At 43.4% G+C, this 14,737-nt stretch overlaps 1 protein-coding gene across 2 annotated transcripts; it reads right to left on the bottom strand.

Moving 5' to 3' along the window:
- Positions 1–389: 389 nt before the first annotated feature.
- Positions 390–14,711, bottom strand: RNF34 (ring finger protein 34). Of its 2 annotated transcripts, XR_014151474.1 has the most exons (7): positions 14,533–14,711; positions 5,878–6,096; positions 5,194–5,586; positions 2,818–2,874; positions 2,372–2,573; positions 1,132–2,072; positions 390–1,095 (listed from the first exon to the last, which is right to left on the bottom strand). XR_014151474.1 is itself a non-coding variant. In XM_081842283.1 (6 exons), the coding sequence occupies exons 1-6, from the start codon at positions 14,536–14,538 to the stop codon at positions 1,885–1,887; spliced, it is 1,065 nt and encodes a 354-aa protein (XP_081698409.1). In that variant the 5' UTR covers positions 14,539–14,711; the 3' UTR covers positions 390–1,884. The 2 variants fall into 2 exon arrangements, 1 of the variants encoding a protein (XP_081698409.1); XM_081842283.1 differs by having other exon boundaries at positions 390–2,072.
- Between the last annotated feature and the right edge of the window lie 26 nt (positions 14,712–14,737).

The following is a 14,737-nucleotide window of genomic DNA, read 5'->3' on the forward strand; positions in this document are numbered from 1 at the left end:
GCCACTTCTGCCTTGGGCTGGCAACTGGAAGCTAGTTTGGCCTAGCGGCTATGACAACAGGCCTGCTATTCAGCTCTGTGGGGTATTTTAAGAGAACAGTGCCCAACAGGCAACTCTGAACATCCCTGGATTTAATTTTTTGCCAAAATGACTTTTTGTACATCTGACTACAGGAAGGTGACCTAGTTCTCTGGTTGATATACAACTCATGTCTGCCTTGTAGTAATACTGACTGGGATTCCTTCCTTCAATGGATGTATAGCTTTCTATCTGCTAAAGACACCCACACACCCCTCAGTAGTCTGTGCTGGGGACAGTTTAGGAGCTTGGCCTTCCTGGCTCCCCAATCCCATGGGCTGCTTCAGTCAGGAGAGAAAGAAAAAAGTCAATGCCAGATAACAAAATGTTTTATTAAGTCAACAGCCATTGTTCAGAATGTTAGGGGTATGCTACATTCTCTTTATGTATGTACTCCCTGAACAAGGACTTGATCAGCTGATTTTCTGCACCTTATCTTTAAAAAAGATCTTTCTAAAAATAAAGCCATATTATCTTGCTCCCTTCTGAAAAATAAAGTATGAAAGTCATACATTCTGTCTTGGCTGGAGACTGAATGGTACTCCATCCCACTCAGTCTCAGAGCCTGCCCAGTTACTTAGTTCCCACAAACATTAAAATTTACTCTTGTGCGCACAAGCTTTACACTATCTGCTTTTGAGAAGCAAAACAGCAGAGAAGCAAAACCTGCCTACTGTGCAATGAAGGAACTTTTAACTCCTTGTTAAGACATTCTGGGCCAGATTGACAGGATTGCCATTCTTCCTACAGAGGTGAGGCAGGACTTTAGGAAGAGGATAAAGACTTTTATCAAAACATTGCCATGTTGTTTCAGGTTTTTCCCCCTCACAGCTCAAATTCAGTAAGGTTCTAATAGTAAAGTATTTAGTACTGTGCAACCCCAAGAATGGGAATAATGTGTTTCTTTCTCTCTGCACCATTTCAACCTGATCCTAGAGCTGAAGCTTCACATTTCTATACTCCTTTCCACCAGATATGCTTTAGCTATGTCTTCTAGGGAACTGGAATGAAGGTATTCTGCAAGAAAAACACTGAAATAGCTGTTCCGTAAACTTGGTAGTGCTTCTGAACAAAGGAAGCCATGATTCCTATTAAGGATTTGTTTTCTCTGAAGAAACCTTTCTACTTGGCTGTTCTGTTACTCCATACTCATTTCACTGTAGGAAATTTCTAACATGTTAGAACTTATGAATAATCAAAACTTAATGGGTCACCTTAGAAGCAAGTATGGGGTAGGATAGCTTTAAGTACTATGATTAAGGCTACTGCCCTTCATTGGGTACATGTGGAATTGGGACTAGAGCCCCATTGCCTGAATAAGAAACATTCACCAATCTGTCTGCTTGAGGTGGGTGTGAGTGGTACATTTGAGGGCCCACCTGCATTTCATTTAACATTTAAAAGACTGCAGCTAACTATTCCTTGGGATGGTACACTTACTTTTAAATGCACTTGGGCACCATCACTCCTGCTGCTTGCTGGAAAGGCAGCACCCTACTTCCTGGCCTTTCCACTGGGTAACGTGTTATATTCTTCAGAAGAGAGCAATGAGTAATGCTAGATTTGCTGCTGCATGTTAGAGTCAACCAGTTTCTGGTTTTATCCAGGTAACACAGCTCTATCCTTAACAAGGCATCTGTCTGCCTGAGCAGAAGTACATTGGTCAAGCTCCTAAGCTTCTGTTCAGGATGCTATGAATTATTGGAATTGAGGCCTACCATGGGGCATCCAGACACGACTACCGTGGCCTGTGCCTGACCCCCAGAGAAAGCGCACTGAGAAGCCTCTGGTTTTGGTCTCCCACATTCATGACTTGAAGACGTGCACGGCTCTTACAACATACTGTCGGCAGATGGGACATTCGCTCATTCGCTTGCCGCATTTCGTGCAGGTGACCATGTGGCCGCACTCCAAAAGCACGCAATCAATCACTGCGTCCATGCAGATCCTGCAGAGGTTGTCGTCCTCATCGTTCAGTTGAGGTTTCTCCCCCACTGCCAAGAACCAACAGAACCCGTGTTAGAGAGGGAGGCATGCCATGACATAGGTCTTTTCAATTAGCAACCCCACACAAAGAATATTAAGCCAAGCTGCTTTAGTGCAGACTTGTTTATGCTAGACAAAGAAGGAATATTATAACTGCAACTTTAAAGCAGCGTGGGACTGTAGTTCTACACTGATGGTCCATTTTTTGCATTAACAAAACATCAGGGCAGTCCCTAAGATGAAGAGCAAAGACGGCTGTAACAATAAGCAACATGCCCACCCCCAAACAGAGAATAAGTACACCTACAAGTCCTGTGATTTGCTTCATTCTCCCTGTAGAGCCTGCTCACTTTTTCCACCAGCTCCCATTTTTCACAGCATCCCGAGTAGTTGACAAAGTTGCGAGCAAGTATTTCCTTCAGCTGGCGAACATTTAGCCCTTCAATATCATCCAGGCTTGAAATATCAGATAGTGAGGCTCTTGCACGCTTCCTGGACTGCCCTGGAGTCTAAAATTCATAAGACATCTATTAGCAAAGAAGCAGGCGGCATTAACTCTGATTGCCTAAGGGGAAAGGGGAGGCCTGGCACACATTAAATATGCATTTGTTTTAGAATGTTTCCAAGTCTTAAATTATTTTTTAAGAATTTTCATTTACGAATCTTGTATCGCTACATCAAATTAGGAAGTTCATTCTCTTTTTTTTTTAGTGACTGCAAGACCTAAATTTCACCGGGTGATTCACTTCTTACCTGCTCTGCATTTTCCTCCTCTTCACCAAGGTTTGCCAAGAGTCTCTCACTTTGTCCCTACACCCACAAGAGTATAAGCAAAATCCGTATTAGGGCAATACCTTTAAAAAAAGATTCCCAAATAGCATGCAAGCTTTTCGATTCTCCAAATTTTTCATCTAGGCCAGATGTTAAAGCAGCACAGGGGCAGGGGAGAGAAGAGTTGGCTGTTGGCAGTGCCATTGATTTTCCGGTAGAGGAGGAAGGGATCTTGCCAATTGCTCCACTAGGTAGGACTTTGCAAATTAGAAAAATGTCCTTCCTAGAGTGGGACAGCACTCTTAACAGTTCCTTTCTGGCTAGCTCTTGACAGGCAGGGCTTCAACAGGTTTGTTGGCCATCTTGTGCCACAGTCAATGGCAAGCCTCATTCCTCCCTTTTCTATCTGTATTCTGACTGCCTATGTGGAAAGCAACACGATGGCCAGAAACAGTAACAATGTGAAAAACTTTATGGAATAATTCAGAACATCAGAACTAACAAACTGAAGTCTCTGAACATCCTTAAATGAATCACGGTGCCAGACTTTACGCGGCAGAGAGCAAGCTTTGTGTGATCAGCAAATGTCCAATTCTGATGTCCAAACTCTGAACTCTGAACAGTGTTTCCGGATGGCAACTACTGTTTCGTTCAGTTCTTCATCAGCCAATTAGTTCAACGAACACTCATATGAGCACTGTTCCAGAGTATCTTTCAGTTTCATGTATAATATATCAATTCTAAAAAAAAATGGTTAATGAAGAAATTACACATCTTTCTACTTACAAGTTTTTGTTGAACTAATTGGCTGATGAACTGAACAAAACAGTAGTTGCCATCCGGAAACACTGTTCAGCACAGTTCAGAATTGGACATCAGAGTTGGACATTTGCAGATTATGCAAAGCTTTACAAGCTTGATCTCCACTGGGTAAAGTCTGGCACCGTGACTTATTCAAGGGCTTTCAGAGACTTCAGTGTGATAGTTTTGATGTTTTGCATTATTCCATAAAGTTTTCTATACTGTAATTGTTTCTGGCCATCGTGTTGCTTTCGAGATTGCTGAGTTACATTTTTTGTTTACTTACTACTTACTACCTATGTGGAATAGCAGAGAAAGAGTGAAGCCCTCTCTAGTGACTTGTTCAGGGATGGGTTGGAGATGAGATGGATAAGCACGAGTAGCAGGGGAACCTGGCAGAAAGCTGTGTGTCACCCATCATGATTTTCTAGTAAACATTAGCTGGAACTGATTGTCCTTGGTGGCACACATGCATAGTGCCACAGACAAGGAAGCACTTTGGTGGGCTCCAGTGGGTCATTCTGTCATTTCAGGAGGTTCGCCACAAGTGGAGGCTGTTGTTCCCAGCACCGCTGAAGGGCCAGGAAATTTGGGAGTGGGAAGATGCAAGTCTCATGGGCTGGTGGATTCAGCACAGAGACCACTTTGCACAAAGGAAAGCATGTATATATAAAGTATATATACCACCTGATTGCAAGAAAACCTCAAAGCGATTTACAAAAAGAATACAACATTTAGGATTATCAATACAAGACAATTAAAAACATTCAAAAGATAATTAAAATCAACAGTTAGCTAAAAAGATTAAAGAGAGAACTTTCTACAAAACAAACATGTTTTAAGCAGGGATTTGTCATTGATAAGTTCAATATTCAAATCCGCCTCTGATCTTAGTCTTAAGATAGAATGGGAGCAAACATTCAAATACAGTGGTGCCCCGCAAGACGAATGCCTCGCAAGACGGAAAACCCGCTAGACGAAAGGGTTTTCCGTTTTGGAGGTGCTTCGCAGAACGAATTTCCTATGGGTTTGCTTCGCAAGACGAAAATGTCTTGCGAGTTCCTGCGGGGGTTCCCCCCCCCTTTTCTAAGCTGCTTATCTGCTTATCCGCTAAGCCGATAAGCCGCTAAAAGCCGCTAATAGCGCTAATCCGTCAATGGGCTTGCTTCGCAAGACGAAAAAACCGCTAGACGAAGAGACTCGCGGAACGGATTAATTTCGTCTTGCGAGGCACCACTGTAAAGGCATTTAGGAGCTATGTTGATATTAGGTTGCATCACAGCCTGCTGAGAACAAGAAACAACAATAGTTGATACCCTGTCCTAATTTCTGGAACTACAGAAACTGACTGCTACAATTCCTCTTTCTCTCCTCCAGATTACCAACACCTCCTCTGCCAGCAAGAGAAAAACACATGGATGCATTTTGCTATCTGTACTGTAATTAAGATGCAGAGCCAGAGGATCAGCTTCCAGGCCAAGCTCCACCCCCATTCCACCCTAGGGTACAGAGGGGCAGAAAGAGCCCAACTGCCCCACCCAATACACACTACCATACCTGTATCTGTAATTCATTTCCTGTGCTCTCATGCCTATGTGCGAAGTCTCCCTGAGAGGATGATACAGAACCTGACAGAGAAATAGGATGTGTAGAAAAACTAGAAGTCTGTGATCGTGCTGAATACAAGCTGCTAGTGTCTGTATCCTCTTCGGAAGCCAATCCATGATGGCACAGTACAAGATCTACCAAGTCTTCCTTTTCTCGACAAGTATCTGTAGGGATATTTCGAAGTATCAGGTACTGGCGCAAATCTTTGACTTTCAAACGCATTAGCTGCGGACGCTGGAATGCTGTCTCCTGCAACAACTGACAGGTGCAGCATCTTCGGAGGGTCTCTTGCAAGACTGAACACATGGAGCAGAAATCCTTCTTGCACTCACAACAGACATGCTAAGTGCACACACAGAGGAGAAACAAGCCAGAAGACTGTTAACGCAATTGTCACCAGTACCCAGACATCTTCTTTCCCCCAAGCACTATTTACATACACTTTAAGAAACCCACAAATACATCAAGCAGATTCAGAACACAGAAATATTGGGATTTACAATGTATACTACAAGCTGAGCTGGACTTCTTTCCTTGCCCCTGTCCAGCAATAGGCTTTTTGGGCCAAAGACTGGGGGTGGGGGAAGGCAGAGACATACAGCCCTCAAGTGACAGAAAGTGATATATACTCACCCTTTTTCTGAACACAGAGAATGTGAGGCCACAAGATTTACAGACTAGATTAGATCCCCCTGCTGCTGAAGAGGTATACACGGTGAAGTCTGTACTTGGTGCAAATCTAAAGGGATTTGCTCCACCCCCAAATCCAGGTTGTTGGCCACGAACAGCTCCTGTCCCCATGACTTCATTCAACAACCCACAACAGGAAGCCCACATGGATGTCGCTCCCGCCTGTAAGACACAAACACAAGCCAACGTGGTCAGCTAGTAATTCTCCTGAATTTAGGAGCCTCTCCTGACCATAAGGAAAACAAACACGCCTCTCTCAGTGCTAAACTTGTGGTAATGCTAACATCATGAAAGCCACATAACCAAAGAAGAAAACAGAGTATCCCTGCTACAGATAGGCTACCTTGAGGAAAGGAATTAGGATCCTCCTTAACAAAACAGCAAAAACTGCATATTTGTTGCACAGGAAGCCTATTTTCAGAAGGGCCCCAGCTCTGCAGAAAGCATTCTGGAAGAAGTACTTTGTTTTGTTTCTGTAGCAATCATTCTAGAAGCACAGTACACAATTTCCAGAATGTTGGCAACTGAACAATTGTCATGATAGATGTAGAAAAAGGAGAAAACCTGTTTCAGTCCCACTGCACAAATTGAGAGAGACTAGTACAGCAACACCTAGACAGCAAAACTAGCAACTATCAAAACCATCTTTTCCTTTTTTATTTTAAGAAAAATGCACACCACCTTTGTTCCCTTGTCCTCATAATCCTATCTATAATTTATAACCTGCACTTCTCACTTCAAAAGTTCAAGAACGCTACATAAAGCTATGGTTCAGTGATAAAGCTCATCTTTGTTTAGATTTCAAACTACCTTATTTTTCCGTGTATAACTCGCCCCTGTGTATAACCCTATTTTGGGGGACTCAAAATTGAGGAAATGGGGGAAGATTGCCCAGAGTTGTTGAGCTTTTTTTGGGGGGGGATTGCCGACAATCGCTCACCCGGCACTGCCAATCGCACTCATCCATGAAACCACTAATTGTATGCCCGCTCACCGCCAGCAGCCGACAATCACATACTCGATTGCCACGGCAGCCAATCACCAGCAGACCTGGCCACAGCAACCATTCACACACACACCCCAACGCCGCTGACAATCTCCTGCTCGAGGCAGCAAGACCCCAAATTTTTAGCATTGCTTTTTAATAAAAAAACCTTGTCTTATACACGGAAATATATGGTATGCCCACAGAACATATGACCCCTAAACTGGAACAAATGACCATATTTGTGGTGGTGCATCACGCCAGGTCAAAAACATTGTGTGCTATATCCAATATGATTTCTTATCATACAATTCACATAAAAATATATTCCTTTATTCACTTACAAATTTTCTAGAAGGTCAATCAGAGAACTTTAAAATTAGACGGTAGTTAAGTTTGTTACTAGAGGATAGTTTTATAGGAACCAGCAGTGAGAAAGTTATGGGCTACTTTTTTTGACCCAACATAATATCAACTACGAAGCAGATTTTTAAAAAAATCTAAATGAATTGGAGAACTTTACCAAATTAAGTTTTGATCATTTGATTAATTGTGTGCCAGGTAATACAGCTTTTCTGAAGGGAGAGAGAGAAAAAGAAAGAAAGAGAGAGAGACGGATGGACGTACGTACATACATACACTGCCTTTCCCCCTGATGGGACTCAATAGCAGTTTACAGATAAAAAAACAGATAAAAACAAAAAATCAAAGTTCCTGGACCATTCTCATTATTCCTTCATCTAAACCTCCTCTCTTCGATTTAACTGTGCCCGTCTTTCAGAATGCATAGTCTCATTTGTGTGTCCCATTAAGCACCCAGCTTACATTTCAAGGAACAGCCACTTTCTCTGCTAGACATCTAGACTAGAGATGACTGAAACTGATTTCACTGAGAAAAGCAAAAAATGAATGGTGCTTGCACACTTAATTCTTGAGCCCTGGGTACCAAACTGATTCCAGGGGACAGCATCACTTGATGGATCACAGTTGATGCCAAAAGGGCTAAAATCCCATCTAAAATGGCACCTGGCATTCTGCTAAGAAGCACCATGCTCTTCTCAGCAACATTTACATAAGCCGAGTTTTCAAGATCAGAATATAATATTTAAGCTAATAACTATTTTAGCAAAAGAAAATGTGTGTGAAAAACTGCCAGCATATAAACCCGAAAAAAAGACACAGCAAGTCAGGCAACCAACTTCCTGTTTCTTCCTAGACTTTTATTTTTTATTTTACACACAGTAGTTATTGTCTTGAAAGGATGTGTTAAGTTAACCATTCCAATGTAACTCAAACAGCCCAGCACTTTCCAAGGCAACATTTAAGACTGAGGGAATAATTGGTTAGAAAAGCATCCTATGAAATGCAGGTAGGTTACAGCTGAGCATATACTGTATTTTTCGTCCTATAGGGCGCACCGGCCCATAGGATGCACCTCGGGGTTTTTTTTGGGGGGGAGGGGGGGAAATGAATTTTAAAAAAAATTATTTACCTCCCCCAGCCGCGGCTGCCGCCCCAAGCCTTGCGGACACTCGCCCGAAGCACGGGGAGCCCCCTGGTAAAGTGCAGTGAATGCTAATGTAGCAACAAAACCGCTGCAGAGGTGCTCAAGTGCCTTGCAAACAAGTCACTGTGGGCTTCCAAAGAGTCTAAAATTCCATTCCCTATAGATATTAACAAGCCCCGGATAATACAAAAAGCTCAACTGGGCAGCTACTTCAAGATGTGATGGAGACAGAGAAGTGGGCCTTCTTCACAGTGCTCAACACCACACAGCAGCCACAATTATGCTGTTGTGCTTGGTCATTTGCTGCATGCACTCTAGCCATCACCCAGTCTATTTCATCACCAGTTACTACTTGGTATACCAAGGTTGCCACGGGTTCCACAGTGCCAGAAATGGCACACGGGTAGCAGCTGGGAAGCAAGATGGATAGTACAGTAGCAACAACCCTAGTTTATTGTCTCCTTGGCCCAACACCAACTGAAGGTCTTCAAAGCCAGTTCCAAGTCAGAAGAGTTTCCTGGTGGAGATGGAAGTCCTATGGACCACAGTAACGTGTCCTGCAGTCTGTGCAAATGCTGTACTGAGCATCTGGGTCAGAACAATTCCCAGTTCACACAACCAGGTCTCAGAAGCACGTGCCAAATCAGCACCTTCATCCATGATCAAATCATGGCTAAGAGGGGTCTTATTATGTACTGACATAATCTTAAAGAGCAGTGCACATAGGCTGGTGGGCACAGCACAAGAGCAACCAGGAACCCAGCAATTCCATGAAGGCATTTTTATCAGAAACCCATTTGCTGAGGTGTGGCTCTTTATCCTAGTTGCTATAATAGCCAATTATATCATGTCTGTACATATTTTACTGGATTTTACATACTTCTTCTAAACTGTGATGTTGTATACCGTTGGAAACTTTTCTTAAAAAGTGAAAGCAAAAATGAAAGATCTTGTCAGGCTTCTTAAGAAACCTGTAAAGGAGACGCAGCACTGTTACATCAAAAGCTGCAGGAAGCTTAAAAACAAGCTACACAGGACAGGGCAAATGGGATTAAATTCCAAGATGAGCCGCCCTCAAGAGTTACCCAAGGACTCAGTGTTCTCCTGCCCTCTGGCAAGATTCAGATAATTTATCTTACGTATACTTAAGCCAAATTTAAAAGGGGTTGATAGAATGTTAATCAGGCAAGCCTTTGGGACATCCAAGTTCCACCAACTCCACATATTTATATTTTGCCCAATATTAAAAAACTGGGAGAAGGTGCCTATAGGCTACCAGGAATCAATAGAAAGTGAAAGAGGAAAGGAGGTAGAGATGAGATATTGTTCTGCTGCAACCTCCTTAGTGAGCAGGACTGTTATTATCTACAGATTAAAATCCAAATTCCTAAGACTCTGATGCTGGTTGTCCACCAACAAGTTTTTCTCTTTTTGAGATGGGTATACCTATAAAATTATCTTATATCAATTCATTAATATTTGCATTCAAGTCTGACTCAGGTACTGGAAGGCCTTTATCTCTTGCAAAAATCACTTAAATGGAAGCACATTCCTATGTTCTTCTGTTAATCCAGAGCAGCTATTCACCTCTGGCACCAAATCTGGATTAGACCTGTCTTCATGCAAAAACATTATGATTAAACAACACAATCAATGGCTCTTGGCTCTACAGAGCAATGCTAATGAAGGTGAATAACTTTGCAAAAAACCCAGAGGTGAAAAACTACACCTGTAACATGGAGCGTAAGCACTAGCCCTGCAGGATTCAAGAAAACTCTCAAGTTTTATTCTCATCACAACATGGTGCATGCACTTAGTTGGCACCAAGATGTTTAGGAACAGTAAGAGCTGTTCAGCAGTGGAACAGACTGCAACGAGAGGTGGTGGACTCTCCTTCCTTGGAGGTTTTAAACATAGGTTGGATGGCCATCTGTCATGGATGCTTTAGCTGAGATTCCTGCATTGCAGGGGGTTGGACTAGATGACCCTGGGATCCCTTCCAACTCTAAGATTCTATGATTCTATTATCCAACTGCTAGGTTTTTTTTGGGGGGGGGTTTCCTCCTCCAGTTGCCACCCCCACAGCACCTGCAAAATCATTTGGCCCCAAGAAAAAGCAAGAATAGATTCTTCCAAACAAATTTCCTTTTCCATTTTATTCTAATGTATTAACTGATAGTTATTATTGCAATGATCTTATGTAAACTGCTTTATGAGGTCCCCCTGAAAAATGGTATAGTATATAACTACCTTAAATAAATAGTACATTAACACAACAGCAAAACAGGAAATCACACAGCAGGGGGAAAAGCATTTCCCTTTGCTAAGAGAAAGACTACGCTCCACAGCTCTGGAGCCAACACAGAAAAAGCTCTGCTCCTCGGAGATAACACACTTATTGGGCTAGGAAACATAACCGGGACGTTGGCTTCATGGGCAGATCCTAACACACTAGATGGGTAAATATTATATGGGAAAGGTGCTTCTAATGCTGCAAACAGAACAAACAGAAAAGATGCACACAGCTCTCACCAACAGACACCTGTGAACAGAGAGTCAGAAGAGGAGCATTCTGTTTATTACATGTACAACAGTTTATAAATAACAATTCCACCCACTCCTTCCCTCAAGTTCAGCCCACCCTATTCTAACTTTTACAACAAATGTAACAGAGTTTTATAGCACTTTGAAGTGGCACTTTGGCCCACTGTTTAGTTTCTCTCTCTACCTCGGTGTTATGCTTGTGTTAGGGCTGCAACATTTAAACTGGTTAATAATTAAGGATTTCTGATCAAATAAGAACATACCACAATTCATTTGGCAGTCCTTTTTTAAGTTGTTGATTTTACTAGTACAGAAATTATAAAAAATGGTGACAGGCAGCTGGCACTTTAAAGAAGAGTGCTCCTCTTTTTCCTGCGCACAGGAGGGAACAGATGGAATTCTCATGCCCTCCCCTGCTGGATTCCAGCAAGCCACTAACTTTTTTGGGCTTATTTAAACACTGTTATATTCACATGCACATTTACTCATACTTAATTGATCAGCTAATACATATTTGATTATTTGGTTAACAGTGAAATCCTGTGTGTTTACTCAAAAGTAATGTTGTGTTCAGTGGTATTTACTCCCAAGTAAACATGCACTCTCTGATTTCTTTAATCAGTTGGACAGCCCTTGTGTGTATATATCATATGCTACACACACAGGATACTTATTACATTTATATGAGTGGGTTTTCTAGAACCTTGATTTTATTTTGTTTTCTGCTGCTATTTTAAACTGGCTTGGCTTATTAAGGTTGTTTTTTTGTTTGTTTTTTGCTTTTTTAGATTAATAAGAAATCACAGATTGCATTATCTTTCTCCATTATGCTGATCTTATGTACACCTTGCATTTTTTTTAGAAAAAAGGCAGAGTATAAAGAGGTGCTAAAAATATATCTGAGTAGAAAACTTCCTGTGTGGGATGAAGTGAGTTCTGGTCCACAACCCATTCTGTCACAACAAGACTGCATTCCTACACATGCACTTCCTTGGGAATAAACCCCACCAAAACCATTGATTTACTACTTCCAACTAAACATGCATAGACTTAGCCTACATTGGCCTGTGCCAACCTGGTGCTAATTCAAAACACCAGGCTGGCAAAGGCTGGAATCCTACACACATACTTCCCAGTAAATGGGCAGCAATTCTGCACACAGACACTCATCTGGGAGTAAACCCCACTAAACCCAGTAAAATGAGGCTACAATTCTGTAACCACGTAAACTGGGAGTAAGCTCAGATCTGGGCAGATCCACACCAGTGTCAGAAACTCAAATATATAAGCTAATTGCCAAACGGCACCTTAAACCTAGGCTATGGTTTAAGGTGCCGTTTGGCAATTAGCTTATTGCCGCTCAGTTATGTAGCTCATGAGGTGACCTTGGGCCAGTCACAGCCTCTTAACCTACCTCACAGGGTCATTGTAGGGATTAAATAAGATGAGGCTGAACCGTGTACTTCTTGGAGAAAAAGGTGGGATATAAATGAAATACATAAGCTCTCGTGCTTATCTGCTTAAGAAAGCTGGAGAGGCCAGTCAGATGGAGATAACAATCACCAACCTGGCATCTAGAGATCTCCAGAGAGTCGCAATTGGACCTGCGCCAGTCACAAATGCACCTGGCACCTGGGGAATTGCTTACACTGATCCACACCATACAAATAAAACATATCCAACACCCATTATCTCCGCTCCAAATAATTCTGGAAACTGCAGCTTAAGGGTGTTGTGAATTGTATTTCAGTTCCCAGGATTCTTCAAGGGAAGTCCATGGGATTTAGATGTGTGGCCAATGTGCTTTTAAATTTTATTTTATTTGTTTCATAAAATTTATATACTGCTTGATTGTAAAAAGAAAAAAACCCTCAAGTGTTTACAAAACATAAACCAGTAAAATTAAGAAAAAATCACAACCATACTTTAAAGTTAAAATACTAAAGCAGATCAAAATTACCTCAATTTTCTAAGCAACTACATAGGCGATAATGTTTCTAGCAGGTGCCAAGAGAGCAGTGAAGCTGCCTCTCAATAGGCAGCAACTTCCAGAGTGCAGGTGCTGCCATACTAACAAGGTCTTACAAATGCGGAACCAGTATTACATGTCACCCATAGCAGTGTCAATTCCACCTACTGAAGCAGTCAAGTGGGCACATGTTGGGTAAGGCGATCTCCAAGGTAAACCAGTCCCAAGCTGCTAAGGGCTTTATATGCTAATAGTAACACCTTGACCTTGGCCAAGTAGCAAATGGGCAACCAATGCAGAGCACAGGTGAGGTATGTCCTGTCAGCACTTGCGTGGCAGCATTCTGCACTCACTGCAGCTTCTGGCTCAAGCAAAAGGGAAGCCCCACACAGAATGCACTGCAGTAATCCAGTAGTCCTGATGGTGCAGATCTGTGCTAAGCTGTACACAGGACAGACCCACCGAAATCGGTGGAGTTAAGTAAGCCACAGCTAACTGAAGTCAGTTTATTTTTAATGCGTCTCCTCCAAGAATGACTTCATTCCCACCACCCTTCTGAGTAATACCCCTCCCCACCTTCTCACTATATAGAAGGGTCTGGTGACTTCGGTCTCAGTGTATCTGAAGAAGTGTGCATGCACACGAAAGCTCATACCTAGAACTAACTCAGTTGGTCTTTAAGGTGCTACTGGAAGGAATTTTTTTATTTTGTTTTGACTATGGCAGACCAACACGGCTACCCATCTGTAACTGGTTTGTTATTTGTTTGCATTGACCTTCATCTTCCAAGGAGCTCAAGGTGGTGTGCATGGTTCTCTCTCCCTCGCAACACCACTGTGAGGTAGGTTAGGTTTCACGAGAGGTGTCAGGGTTTTCCTTTGTTTAGCTCTGGCAGTGCTCTTCTCTTCTTATGTTTCACACGAAAGCTCATACCTAGAACTAACTTAGTTGGTCTTTAAGGTGCTACTGGAAGGAATTTTTTGATTTTGTTTTGACTATGGCAGACCAACACGGCTACCTATCTGTAACTGTTCCTCAGGTAAAAACATTTAAGAAAAAACCAGCCCAGAGAGACTTCCTTCTCTGCGGGTGCTTGTGTGTGTCCCCCAGGGGTCTCTGCAGGAGCTGGAAAGCTCCAGCTGTCTGACTTTAAACCCCCCCCCCCCAGGCACACACTCCCATTCTATCCCGAGCCAAACGGAGGCCAGAGATCTATCTGGATTATGACATCCGAGTAAACATGCCGTAGGAGGGCGCTGTCAAAGTCTTCTGGAGGCGCCACGAGATTCCCGGGATTCTGCGGGATAAAGGGGCCTCCTCCTGGGGGGCAGCAAGGCGCCCTTTTAACCCCCCCCCCATTGACAGGCGAGCGCGAGGGGGGGGGGCTGTTACCGTTACTTCGTCGCCTTCAAAAAAAAAAAGGCTCCGCCCCTGGCCGGCCCCGCCTCTTCCCTGGCTGCCCCCTCCAAAATGGAAGACACCCCCCCTCTCCTCAAAAAACACACCCCACCTGCCTGCCTCCCCACCTTCACTCCCCCCCTCCCCACTTTTCAGGGTGTCCCTCAAACCTCCCCCCCCCTCCCCGGGTCGCACCTTCATGGCCGCTTCGGCGCCTCCTTCCTTCGCCTCAGCGGAGACGGTCTTGCGGGGGAGGGGCGCCTGCCTCCCCAACGGTCTCCCTCGCGCCGCCGCCTTGATATGCGCATGCGCCGCACACCCCCCCCCGCCTCTTCCGCGGAGAAGGGCCTGGCGCCGGGACCACCCAGCAAGCCGAGGTCGGGAGGGGCCGGGAAGGACT

The sequence above is a fragment of the Podarcis erhardii genome (assembly GCF_964252035.2).
Source record: "Podarcis erhardii genome assembly, chromosome: 15".
In the NCBI taxonomy this organism is placed as follows: Eukaryota; Metazoa; Chordata; class Lepidosauria; order Squamata; family Lacertidae; genus Podarcis; species Podarcis erhardii.